The sequence below is a fragment of the Sphaerodactylus townsendi genome, linkage group LG02, assembly GCF_021028975.2.
Source record: "Sphaerodactylus townsendi isolate TG3544 linkage group LG02, MPM_Stown_v2.3, whole genome shotgun sequence".
Lineage (NCBI taxonomy): Eukaryota > Metazoa > Chordata > Lepidosauria > Squamata > Sphaerodactylidae > Sphaerodactylus > Sphaerodactylus townsendi.
This window is the reverse complement of record NC_059426.1, coordinates 94037621-94051706: the sequence shown is the minus strand read 5'-3', so window position 1 is coordinate 94051706 and position 14086 is coordinate 94037621. Positions and strand designations below refer to the sequence as shown.

At 42.0% G+C, this 14086-nt stretch overlaps 1 protein-coding gene across 4 annotated transcripts in view; it reads left to right on the top strand.

Annotated features, from left to right (window-relative positions):
- Nucleotides 1–14086, top strand: part of KIAA1549L (KIAA1549 like) — a 175126-nt gene that overhangs the window by 88496 nt on the left and 72544 nt on the right. For all 4 annotated transcript variants that reach the window (XR_007243580.1, XM_048485598.1, XM_048485597.1 and 1 more), the window contains exons 8-10: nt 2686–2745; nt 12325–12476; nt 13694–13865. Coding sequence is in view for 3 of the 4 variants with exons in the window: in XM_048485598.1 (XP_048341555.1) it covers nt 2686–2745; nt 12325–12476; nt 13694–13865 (384 nt within the window). In the remaining variant the exon portion in view is untranslated. The remainder of the gene's footprint in view (nt 1–2685; nt 2746–12324; nt 12477–13693; nt 13866–14086) is intronic.

Here is a 14086-nt window from a genome sequence, read left to right as displayed (position 1 = left end):
GTTAAGGCGTTCGAGAAAAGGAAGGGGATGGCGCCTTCCAGTCGCTGCCATTCGCATGGCAGCAGTTGGAAGCCGCTGTTTCCGAAATACCTCGGCCAGGGAGCGAGGTTCGGAAACAGCGGCTTCACGCCGCTCAGGGATTGCGAGGCTGTGTGAACCCCTCCCCAGGGATGCTGTTTTTAGCATCCCTGGGTCGCTGTATTCCGCCCATGCAGAAACAGCCAGAGTTACCAAAGTTGCAGCTGCTTCCTTGGCCCAAGTGCTCAGTAATTAGTTTTGTAAATAAGAGTGTGGAGGTGTATACTGATAATCAGTCTTCATGTACTGTGTGAATGTCACTTCTGAATTATCTTTGTTGTCCCGGTATAGGCTTCTATACCGCCCCGTCCCTGAAGGGCTCTGTATATGTAGTAATTCCTGCATACTCCCCCTTCCCTTTACCATTAGATCACAACTGACTTATGGTAAACCTGTAGGTTTTTCAAGGCAAGAGATGTTTGGTGGTGCTTGGCTCTGTGTCTCAGCCCTGGTATTCCTTGGAGAGTCTCCTACCCAAATACTACCCTGGATCACAGTGAGAGTATGTGATTGGTCCAAGATCACCTCGCAGACATCAATGGGGTCCTTCCTAGTCCAACACCTTTAGCACCATACCTCACCACACTGGCTTTCAATCCTCCTCCAAAGCTTATGTGAACAGTACCATAAAACACTGTGCTTTGGTAAGGCTGCTTAGTTCTTTTATGTTGTTGCTATGCTACTTGGCAAACCTGCAGAGCATACAGTATTTATGGTTTCTCTTCTGTAAACGTTTGCCTGGAAAAATTGTCTGCGGGCTTTTAACATAATACTGAAAGGCGTTTAATTCATCAGGCAAATACTGAAAGCATTCTCCAAAGGCTTAATTTCCTAGCAGATTGGTAAGGAGTCTTTCAAACTCTTTGTGAGCTGTGGTAGAAATGTGCAGTTAAAGTTTGATAGTTAAATTTTTTACAGAAAACACAGTACCAGTGGTCAGTTTCATATGCTGTTTCCTTAATAAAAGCACTGAGTAAACTTTTGTATAACTTAGATTTTTAAATAGCAGTTTGCATACATTTATATGTACTGTGTGTGTAACATGCAGCCATGTGCATATATTGTATGCAGTCATATATGCCTATGTTATAGAGCCAATTTAGACACATTAACTATCTGTGTTCAATATCTCCTCTTGACCATATGGATTTCAACAGGGATTAGGCTGATGTCTCTGTGTTTTACACACATTTCTTTAAATGTGATAATTCAGAAGAACAAAAAAATTGTGTTTGCGAATACAGTAACTTTAGATAACACACAAATCTTTATTATTTTTTATAACTGCTAGTCAAAACTAGTTAATGGCTCAATGACTCCTCATGTTACACTAGGTAAGAGAGAATTTGCTTGAGGCATTTGATTATATTCTAATGCAGTTTCTTCTTTTTGCTTACTGTCCTATTCTTCCTTAGGCTACACCTGTTAACATACATTGGCATATGGACAGGCAGCACTACAGGCAGCACTACAGGGGAAGTGTATGAGAATGCCACACTTCCTTTTCCCAATGACAGGCGTTATCTGCTGCTTGCCAAATGCTTTGATTGAATACACTGGCATGCAGTCAGGTAGTGCAAATGCAAGGGCAAATTCTGTGCCCAGCGTATGCACAAAACAGGGCCAGACTGAATGAGACACAAGAGATCACTGAAGTGTATGTTCTAATGTTTCTCAGTGTCTTTAATGCTCCTTTAAAAAGTCCTTGCACACCATCACCTCACTTAAAAACCCTCTAGATCCTATTAGCCTCAGAATGGAGAAAGGACAAACAGTCTAAAGTTCTATATGTACAGAGAGCTGGAGAGGTGGGGTCTATGTGCATTTTTCTTTTAGTCAAACCACTTCAGGTAGAGTCTGGATAGAATTCAAATGCTTCAAGCACTTAAGTGCAGTGAGGTAAGGTGCACCAAGGCAGCAGGTCATGCCTATGTAGTCAATTTTTGTTTGAAAATAGTCTCCCAGCTTCATTTAGATATAAGTGGGTGGACTAACCCACGAGGATTGCCATTTATTGTATTTGATTTAGCCAGCACCTGTTTTTTTAGGTTTCCAAATATCTGCCTCTACCAAATGAGTATTTTAGCTGCATATAAAAATTGAAGTGTTTTCTCTGAACAAAATTTAGGTGGGAGGATCTGTTGGGCAAGGGGTTAAATTCCTGGCAGTTTCTTGACTAATAGAGAAAAGGCTATAGACAAACATCTGCTTCCCATTGAAATCAGTGGAAATAGAGAAAACCAACATTACTACAATAGTAAAGAAAAATAATAAAAATGTTGGGGCCAACATGAACCAATAATGAGAGGCTTTTTATGTGTGTGGATATCCATGCTATGCAAATAGTATGCTCATGTTTGGATGTCTCAGGCATTATGGACTGCATGAAAGGGAGCTCTAACTCCAGCTCTACACATTAGAAAGACATAATCCAAACCATCCCACTATCTGAACCTGAGCTACCATTCAGTATTTATATGAGATTAAATTGTGGTAAAGACATATTGATAAAGTTTGTTTAGCATTATAAAAATCAGTTTTAGATCCTTAAATAAATTGGGTAATTAATTATTATAGACTAATGCCTCTTTTTTTTTTATTTCAAAGCTTTGGAATATCCAAACCTTGATATTTCAGAAACAACCAGAGAATATTGGATTGTTACAGGTAAATATTTACATTTTTATGGAACAAGAATTCCATGATGTTATTTTTCACCTTGGCTTGTGAGAACAGGTCTTAATGGCTCTTGTACTATTAGTATAAGTTGAATCTTTGCCAGTTGTTTATTTTGTTGATGGATTCTCCAATTACTCATGATTTTTGAATAATGGTCCATTCCACACAGCACAAAAAAGACATCTGGAGGACATCTTAAAAAGGATTGACTGCTTCTTTGCATACTACACACTTAAAATAAAACATTCAGAGGACTTCTTAAAGAGAGGTGGCATCTGATGTGTGTGAATATCCATGCTATGCAAATAGTATGTTCTTGTTTGGCTTTTCCCACCCAACCATTTTTCTCTCTGGTCAGTTTCACCCTCAGCTTGTGCCTGACATTTGTGTGCAGTTGAAGGGATTCTTCCTGCTGCCATTTGCTAAAGGTTGCCCTCGGACGTTTGCTCTGCTGGCTATGATCATGGGTGCCTTTACAGCCCCAAAAGTACATAGTTGTACTCAGCTTGTCCTGCCAATTTCAGCAATCTATAGTTTTCCTATTTTGTTTTTAATTGAGGAGCTATCTCCAGAGCTACGCAGACACAAATCAAGAATCTTAGCCACTCAGAAGATGGATCTGCTGCCCATTGAAAAGCATTGGGTAGAACTGCTTTCTGTGACCAATTTTGTGCAGGGCAGGTTAACTCAGAAGATGGCAGACTCATCTTCCAAGCAGCAAGAATCTCTTATGGGTGCCTGTGTAGCTACAATGATAGCTCTTCAAAAATAAAAACAATAGGGAAACTAAACATTGAAGCAGAATAAGATTTTGGATTTATATCCCACCTTTCTCTCCTGTAAGAAGACTGAAGGTGGCTTACAAGCTCCTTCCCTTCCTCTCCCCATAACAGACACCTTGTGAAGCAGGTGGAGCTGAGAGAATTCCAAAGAACTGTGACTAGCCCAAGGTCACCCAGCAGGAAGGTAGGAGTGCTAAAACACATCTGGTTCACCAGATAAGCCTCTGCCACTCAGGTGGAGGAGTGTGGAATCAAACCCAGTACTCCAGATTAGAATCCACCTGCTCTTAACCACTACACCATGCGGGTTCTCATTGCTGGAATTGGCAGGATGAGCAGAGTACAACTATGTACTTTTTGGGCTGAAAATGCACCCAGGATTGGAGCCTGCAGAGTAAATGTCCTGGGGCAACTTCTGCAAATGGTGGCAGGAGGGCAACTGCACACAAAATGTTAGGTGCAAACTGAGGGTGAAACTGACCAGGAGCAAAACGATTGGGTGAGAAAAAGAAGATGCCCCCTGAGCTCTGCATTCTGCACAATCAGGCAGGAGATGTCTTGCAGGCAGTTGAGAAAAAAAGGTGTACTTTAAAGCATTCTCAAAAAAGACACCTTGAGCAGAAATAAAGCATCCTGAGGACGTCTTGGGAAAAAAGCTGTGCGGAATTCCTTCCCATCCTTTTTTAGGTCCTCAGAATGTCTTATTTGTGCTGTGCAGAATGGACCAATGTTATTTATTGTATTGTATTGTATTGTATTATTCGATTTGTATACCGCCCTCCCCCGAAGGGCTCAGGGCGGTGAACAACAACAGTATAATACCAAACATCAGTAATCATAACACCAAGTAAGAAAAAAACAATAAACATAGCATCAATAAACATAGGACCGCACCCCTATTCTATTCTTTTTCCTGGTTTGTCTATTTGTGTAAAATATCTTTCAATTTTTGTGCTTTGTGTATATATATTTTTAAATGGTGCCCTATAGATATATTAAACCTAAGATATGTGATTATTTGGGTTCATGTTATTCACTATTAAGGATATCCTAATACTGTAGATCATCTGAAGTCAACCATCACATAGGAGAAAGTTGTGAATGTGTTAAACAAAAATATAATGTGAATTTTAATGCTTAGCATATAAGTTACTTTAGTTAATATCTTGGGTCATAGCAAATCTGGTATTGAAGAGCTGGCTGTTAGATTTTGTTTTCTGAGGTACATGTTCCTCATAGTGCCGGCAAACCTGATATTGGCAGAACATAATTTAATAATAAAGTTGGTTGAAAAGTGTGAAATTGAGAACGGACATTCTGATGACAAAGAAAGGTATTAGAAATACCTGAGGGAAATAATTATGCAGATATTATGCTGAGCAGGAAAAATAGTATGTACAAGGGGTGTGCATTCAGTTGTGCCAAGTGTAACTCCCCCTATCTCCCTCAGCTATCTGGATAAAGCCGAAAAGCTAGGAAAAATTTGCTTTTCTAATACCATGTAAAATTTTAAAGCCCATTTGTGAAACTGGCAATTGGACTTTAAATTTTAACGCCCCTTTAAACTTACTTTGACTAATACTCTGCTAGGCTTCCAGGTAGTTTTTGCTGGATTGACAAAGCTGCCCCATCTTGCTGGATTGCTCTGGAAGGAGCAATCTTTCTCTGCCCTTTGCCTGGTTTCCAGGGCAAAAGGAGGGAGGTGGAGAGGCATCTTGAATGGACAAATAGGAGAGCTCACTGGAGATTTCCTATTCAGCCAATGGCTGTAATGCATTTTGCATTACATTTTTGCTAGGCTGCTGCAGTCCTAATGTGGGTTGCAGCAACCTATAGAGAGGGGAGGGTAGACGTGGGGTCAGAAAGTTAGAATGGCAAATAGGATTTCAGGATAAGGACAACACTGCTCCCTTGCTAATAAAAGAAGGTGTTTTTGGCCTGAATTTCTTTCAAATATTTCTGTGCATGGCCAAGGAGCATAAACTGGAGGCCTGGTTCCAGCAGTCCCCATTCCAGACAGACGTTTGAGAGAGTTCAGCGCAAAGTTTGGGCTTAGCTGCTGCTCCTTCCTCTGAGTTTCTGGTGCTTTGCCTGCCTTCCTACATTTGGATTCCTGCTGCCTGCCTGCTGCCTTGAGAAGAAGACATCAAACAGCTTGAAATAATTGGTTTATTTTTTTAATAATTTGTATTTTTGTGTGAACTTTTTAGTCTTTAGTCTGTTGGTGGGTTGGTGGGAACTCAGAGCCTAGCAAGGCTTAAAGGCAGTGCAGCTGCTAGAGTTTGGTTTGCCTCTCTGGAAAAATTATTTAAGGTTTTGTTTTGTTGGTTGGTTGTATTTTTAGGACCCTTTTTGTGTGGGTTGCTCTGCTGGATTTTTTTTTCTGAGCTGGTTTTTTTGGGTGTCTCTGAGAGACTGGTTGTCTTCTTCTGTTTGGTAGTGTGGTTGTTGGTTGGGTTTTTTGTTTGTAGTTTAGTTGGTGGCATTTTTGTGTGTAGTTTAGTGGCATTTTATTTTTTGGTATTTAGGTGGTATTTTAGGTGGTATTTTATTTTTTGCTTTTAGTGTATTTTTTTTGCTGTTGTTTGGTTGGACATGAGTTCTGTTGAGTTTGTGCTGCCTGGGTTTTGTTGAGAACATACATAGTGGATCTGGCATTGTGTGGTTGGACTTTGCTAGGCTTGTGCTGCCAGAATGTGCTTGGGATTTGCTGAGCACCTGTGCATTGGATTGGCTTGCAGCTTCATATCAGCAGGCATAAGTGCCTCCTGTTTTGATTTTCTTGCGTTTGTTTCTCTGGGAATGAGGGAACATTGGTTCTGTTAGGCTTCATGATTTGTGGTTCCACTGGATTGGGTTGTGGTATGCTTCTATTGGACTTGTGTTGGTTCTTGGAATGAACACATTGTCTTGTAGGTGCTCATAAGCATCCCTCTTTGCTTGTCCACTGGAGCAGGAAAGCTGTTTTTTCCTCCATTGGAAACAATGGGAGGATGGGGGCCTGGGTAATTGTTTTGTTCCAGTTGAATTCCATGGGAAATCTTTGCAGGGCTCATGCAGTGGGGACAGGACTATTTTTCAAGGTAGAGGCACCAAATTTGCCGCACAGCCAAATTTTCCAAATTTGCCGCACAGCCTCTGGTGACTCCCTTCAGAAGAACCCCCAAGTTTAGTGAAGTTTAGTGAGAGGAACTAATTTTATGGGCATCCGTTTTCCTCCATTTGAGTGCCTTGGTGGCACTTTTTCTGACCACAGAACTGATCTAAAGATCTCAAATAGAATATCTGGAGCTAAAAAGAGGAGCAGAAAAATGTGAATTGGCCTTTCAGATAATGCAATAGCTGGTATAGTTATTGTTATGTATGATTTTATATTTAGATATCACTAGCGGGGCCCGGCCACACGTTGCTGTGGCTTATTGTGGTGAAATGGAAAAGGAACAGTAGCAGCAAATCAATTGCAGAGGCCAGCAGTACGTGCTCATGCAAACACGCAGCCTGATACTGTGTGATGTCATTGATGTGTGTGCCCGCATTCCTTGGGGGGGGGGGGAATGGAAAGGCACACCTCCCACACATCTAGGCTGGCTGGTCATGATCTTTTACCTGGGAGTAAGTTTGGTTGGTGGCAATGGGTGTCGCTTCTGAGGAAACCCTCTGAGGGGCGCGACGTAGCCATTCAAAGTATGTCACGGTTGCTGTACCGAGCTTACTCCTGAGTAATGCGTGCCTGGTTTTCTTAACTGTAACAGCAGTATTTAGGGAATCTAGGGTGCCTGGCCCCTCCCTCCGTCCCTTGCATGCCGCCCTTCACTCTCTTCCCTCCCTCACTTCTCTTCCCTTGCATGCCACCCCTCCCCTCCTTCTCTTTTCTTTCCCTCCGCTAGGGTGGGTGGGTCATATCAAGATGCTAGGCCCCTTCTTCCCCTCCCTTGCATGCCATCCCTCACTGTCTCCCCTCTCTCACTTCTCTTCCCTTGCATGCCTCCCCCTCCATCCCTTTCCTCTCCCTCCCTCTCTTCCCTTGCATGCCACCCTTCCCTCTCCCTCATGTGTATATGTGTGTATGTGTTTCACTTCCACTAGAGTTACTGTCTATGTACTGTTTTCACTGCTCATATCTTGCCATCTGAGTGAACAATCTAAGCTGCACGAACATTCTGAGGGTGACAGTTACTCACAGGCATGTCCTTCACCATGGAGGGCCAGGAAAAAGGTGTTTTACCTGGGCCAGGTGTGAAATTTCAGGTATGTGAACATCTAAAAACACTCTCACCTGGCTGACTATAGAGGTTGGGAATTTTCAGAGGAATTGGCCCAGCAGTTACTGAGTTATACTATCATCAACAAAAACACTGTTAGCTTTTTATATTTATAGATATAGATAGATTATTATATGTAATGACAACCAACTGGACCTGCATTTGTTTTTTAAAATGCCATTAAAGGTTTCTGATTCTAAGTGCCCACGGAATGGGACTCCGTGAACCAAACTTCACCAAATTTCTTCTCAGGGGAGTCACCAGCAGCTGTGCTGCAAATTTGGTGCCTCTTCCTTGAAAAGCAGCCCCCCCCCCCAGAGCCCCACAAAGATCTCCCATTGTAGGTAATTGAAACAAACAGTTCCCCATCACCATTGAAGTCACTGTTGGAACTTTTCCCAGGAAATTCTTGGGTGTGACATTAGCCCATTAAAATCTATGGGGAATTTGTAGGGTTTCTGGGGGGCTGTTTTTCAATGAAGAAGAACAAAATTTGCAGCACAACTCCAGGTGATTCTCTTCAAAAGAACTGCCAAGTCTGGTGAAATATGGATTAGCAAGGCCAATTTTATGGACCCCTAAATTTGGTGCCTCTGTCTTCCACTGGAAAGAATTGAAAACATTGAATAGATGGGGGCATTCCTTTTGGGGATCCATAAAATTTCGGTACCCATAAAATTGAACCCCTGACTCAAACATCACCAAACTGGGGGTCCTTCTAAAGAAGGTCACCTGCAACTGTGCTGCAAATTTGATGCCTATACCTTGAAAAATAGCCCTCCAGCCCCCCCCCCCGCCACATTTTCCATAGAGTTTAACGGAGCTGGACATTTTTCAGATATCCAAAAACGGGGGGGGGGGGGGCTTTACCAGTATGAGTACTTGGATTTTTTGTAGTTTTTCCAAAAAAATTTTCAGGTCCAATAAAACAGACCCTGAAATGGTACACACATACCCTCCCAGGTATGTACAACAGGCATGCAGTAGGGCAGGGTGGCTTCACAAATCTGATTTTGCAGTTTTTACTTTAATGAAAAATGTCTTTTTGTAGCATTTTGTAGCATTTGTAGTGGGATCATCATTCTTTCACAAACAGTGCATTAATTGACAAAAATATGTCATGAAGGTATGGCAAAATTCATGTGCATTTGTACCATTAGCACTTATTTTCTAGTCCTTTCAATATGTACATTAGAAAATCATGTCTGCATTTATGATCATAATTCTAATGTAGTGACAGAAAGATCATTTGCAAGTATGAATCAGTAAGTAGGAATGGGAGCTTAACCTTTGCCTCACAGCCTTTCTCCAAGGATATTTTCACATATTTCCCTCTAGCCAATGTCAGTAGCCAATGTCAGTAGCTCCAGTACTGGAGTGAAGGAAAAATAGCAGAGGGAAATTGAGAAGGGTGAAAAATTACCTTTTCACTTTCCATAATTTATTTATTAGTACTTGATTCTGCTTACATGTTTCTCCTCTCTAATCAGTTGATTCATTAATAAGAACAGAAACATCCAAGCCTAAAGCTGGTTTTTGGTGTTAATGTTTATTTTTTTTGCTATATATTAGTATCAAGGTTAATAGGTAATGGAAATTCATTCTCTTTGATTTGAACTACAAGGAGATGTGGGCAAAAATGTTTTAATAAAAAAAAATTCATAAATATGCAGCAGTTGCTCTGCTTGGACTTTAATAGAGGTTTAGTGTCGCCTTAAAAGAGGAGTGTTGAACTGATTGGTTATGAGGACTGGATATGACATTAATCTGATTTGGTCAAACTGAATCCTGGACTGGTCCGTCGCCAGTGGGCTTGCCAGCCCAGATTGATTCTGGAGGGAGGCTATCTCCAGCCAAGAATGGCACTGGGGAGAAGGTCTGCACTTGGGGGGGGATTGCTACCTCAGTTGGCAAGCCCACAGCAGGCTCATTGCATAAGTCTTGCCAGTTCAGATTGACACCGGAGGAGTGGGGTGGGGTAGCTCACCAGGCCAAGTTGGGAGTGGGGTGGGTACCTCGACTGACGGGCTTGCCAGATCAGATTGGGAATGAGGTGGGTGCAGAGGTGTATTGGGGGGGATGGCATCTAAGACACCTTCTCCGGGTGGCCCCTGTGCCCCCTGCCCCTGTGCCCCCATGTGCTCAAGGACATGGCTCAGGGGTGCTGAGCCCCACCCCCTGCCTGCATGCAGGCCAAGCCCTGCTCCTACACTCTGTGCAGGCCAGCAGGGCCTGAGGAGGGCAAAAGCTGGTCTGCACAAAGGCCGGGGGTGGGGCTTGGCAGCAGCAGGCAGCTTGGGCAACTGCTTGCTGCCAAGTCTGCCTTGCCTCACTGCAGGCCGGCTCCCCTGCAGGGAGACAGAGGGGTGGGGCTCTGTGGTGTGCGGCTTGGGCGCACGGCTTTTGGTTATGTGGCTATCTCCAGCTCAAAATGGCAGTGGGGAGAAGGTCTACACTTGGGGGGATTACTACCTCAGTTGGCAAGCCCACAGCAGGCTCATTGCATAAGGCTTGCTGTAAAGGATTCAATGGTGTTGATGAGAGGGGCAGCCGCCTGGCCTTGACTGCATTCCACAGCCCGGGCGATGGGCCAGCTTCTCCGGCGGAGACCTTATCTCTGCGAGGGAGATGAGACCTCCGTTCCCATGGGAATCCGGGAGGGGGGATGGGATGGACAGAGTTATAACCTGTGTTTCTGGCGGGAGATCTTATTCCTGCCACTGCGTGTACTTGAGCTTTCTAAGATGTCTGAATAAACGGTCTTTTACACCAAAGAGCCTTTTATTTCTGCTTCTATGAAATTCCTTACACTTGCCAGCTCAGATTGACCGGGAGACGGAGGAGCAGGGGCTCTGTGGTGTGCGGCTGGGGCACAAGCCTTTTGGTTATGTGGGGGGGGGGTGACCCCATGTCCCTATAGGCCATACGCCTCTGGGTGGGTAGGTACCTGGACTGGCAAATCCAGTCAGGCTTGCACAGTAAGATTGGGGGCGGGGTCTTTCAGGGTCAGATTGTGGGTGCGGGGATGTTGCCTCAGCTAACTACCAGGCTAGATAAACCCTTTTAAGGGGCCTGATTCATCCCCAGGGCAACTTGTTTGACATCCCTTAACTTTCATGAGTTAGACCTCACTTGATCACATAATGTTTGTACTAGAATTGTACTGGTTTGTACTGTTAGTCTTCTAAAGTGTCACTGGACTCCTTTGTTGTTTTGCTGCTGCAGATGAATATGGCTCCCACACTAAGAAAAATCTGTCTAGGCAGAGATTGCTTCCATAGAGATCGTTATTCAGTCTCTCAGCTTTGCTGGTTTAAGATATGGGGCAGAAATCAATCAAACAAACAAACAAACAAACAAACCAGTAAAGCTATTTTTAACACAGCCTGATTCATTTCACCTTGACAGTGTAAATAAGTCTCCTGGTCTTGGTTGCAGGGTCAGTTTTGCTGTGCTCTTATGTCTTCCTATCCAGACCTCATGGAATCCTGCTGCTCCAGAAGTTTCCTATTTCTGGCCCTTTCTGAATTCTTATCTTTTAGCATTTTTGTAGAAAAATTTCCATGTTCATATTTGTTTGCTCTTTCCTGTTTAGTATAGTTCTCATACTAATGTAGCAGGTATAATGACTATTGAGGCTTCTGCACTGCAAACCCTTGGTTTTGAGTTCTTTTGGATTTAATTGCTAGCTCAAATGTTATAGTGTAGGAGTGGATTTTGGCTCCCATTCCCAATGTATGCATGTGTGTATTTTTGAAGCTACTGAAAATGGTTGCAACATTTCTCAAAAGTGAATCATGGGAACTTAGTTTAGAGAAAGGGGAAGGAGTATACCATGTTTCCCCGAAAATAAGCCCTACCCCAAAAATAACCCCTGTCATGATTTTTCAGGATTTTTGGAGGAGGTTTAAAATATAAGGCCTACTCCAAAAATAAGCCCTACCAGTAGTTACAGATCAGGATGGTGTGATCCAGCAGGGTGCTCCCTGCCAATGAGGATTCAGCTTGCATCACATGTGACAGGAAAGCAAGGGCTGCAGAGAGCCCACCTTAATGAGTTGTGAAGGTATTGTATTTCCCCTAAAATAAACCCTACCCCTAAAATAAGCCCTAATGCATCTTTTGGTGCAAAAATTAATATAAGAACCTGTCTTATTTTCGGGGAAACACGGTAGTAACAATTCAGGTACTTAAACAAGACATTTAAAAGGAAAGGAAGCCACCAAAGAGGTTTTTCCAACAGAATGGCAAATTTGAATTAAATATTAGAAGAAATATATAACTATAGGCATAACTCAACCATGGAATAAGGTGCCTTAGTGGGAAGACAGCAAAACTCCCCTCTGCAGCAGCTTCAAGAAAGGCTGCATATACATGCTGAAGGTATATAGTATGAACCATTATTAAATAAGTTTCTAGATTTGCTATCCAATTTGTTGCTTCATTCTTTAAGACTATACCTGCAGCCTATAAATTAGTATATCCTTAATGCCCTCCTATTGATTATTTCTCTCCATTCTCAGTTATACAGGGAGTTGAAATCACTTTGCTGGGGCTGAATAATCAGAGTTTTGCCAGACTAATGGAGCAGCGTTTAGCCCCACTATTCATGATGTCCCATCAACAAGGAAGACGGTTTAAACGGGCCACTACAGTTGGCAGCTACACTGTGCAGGTAACTGATACAGCAAGGGGGGTGGGGGGTGGGATCATCTACCTCAATTATTGTTCTTAAAGAATAATGTATTTCTGGAAACTGCATTGAGTGGTACTATGATTAGAGTAAATTGCAACAAAATATGGTGATTAAGCTTATTTTTAAATAAGAAACTAATGTTATATCCAATATGCAAAATGCTTTCCTTCTCTCTAATCCAGGGTGGAATAAAAATAATACATTGCTGATCAAAGAAAGAATGAGCTGAAGTTTTATCTATGCTGCAATCACATCCACAAAGTATTTTTGTGCTTGGTTTTCAAATAGCAACAATAGCATAGCAATACCTGGTGACAGCAGGGTAGATGAAAAAGAACATGAGAAGGTCACTAAATATCACGATTTGAAAATTGAGATTCTGCGTCTATGGCACAAACCAGCTGAGGTTGTCCCAGTGGTAATCGGCACCCTGGGCGCCATTCCGAAACCCCTAGGGCTGCACTTGAAATACTTCAAATCAACAAAATTTACATCTGTCAGATTCAGAAGGCAGCCCTGCTGGGATCTGCATGAATACTACACCGATACATTACAACTTCCTAGGCCTCTAGGTGAGGCTCAAATTGTAATGAAAAGCCAATAACCAGCTAAAGAACTGGCAGCCGTAACATTAAAAATAATAATAATAAAATCTCATCATATTCTATTGGGATATTCTGAATCCCAAATACTTTATATTAGGCAAAACATGTCTTTGTTGCTTTGTCAGAGTGATAGTGTGAAATAAGTTACCCAATGGTTCATTTTTCCCCGCCTTTCCCTTTCCTCTCATTTTTAGCTTTGTGAGTTTTTAATACTAAAAATCATTATATAAAGGAGTTGTCAACCTGTGCACCAGCCAACAAAGCTTATCTGAGGACTAACTGGTGAGATGTCCATAGCTGAACCTGTTTCAACTCTGAACAAGGTTTCAGGAGAGGGAGGAACAGGACACCCAATGTGTTGAGTTACTGAGTTAATGCAAACCTCTCAACTGAAATGATATTTTTGCCTCCACATAGAATATTTTCCCTTTGCTTATCTGTACATATTGAATTTTAATTAGAAATGTCGATTTAATTTACAAATTCATTAGCATAATAATTCTGTCTCTTGTGGCATAGACATGAACCTATTAATATGATAAATATGATCTTTCCTTTATATATCTTTCTGTTGTTGTTTTCTTTAATAAGATGGTAAAAATGCAGCGAATTCCAGGTCCCAAGGAGCCTGCTGAATTGACTTATTATACTTTATACAATGGAAAACCTTTGCTGGGCACAACAGCCGCCAAAATTCTGACCACTGTTGATTCACAAAGGATGGCCTTGACACTGGGATATGTTGTTCAAGTACAAGCTGATCGTAAGAATATTTTTAATGCTAAATTTCCCTTTTAATAAGAGTGGTCTGTAATGATTGTTTATAATTCAACAAGTCAGTATGTCACATGAGGTTTGTACACATTACTTCTAATATTTTTTCTGGTTAGCTGTTTTTCTTATGTATTTTGTTGTATCATCAGTAAATTTTGTTGTATCATATAGCTGGAATAATTTTGCATATCAGTTGACTCTTCTGTGTTG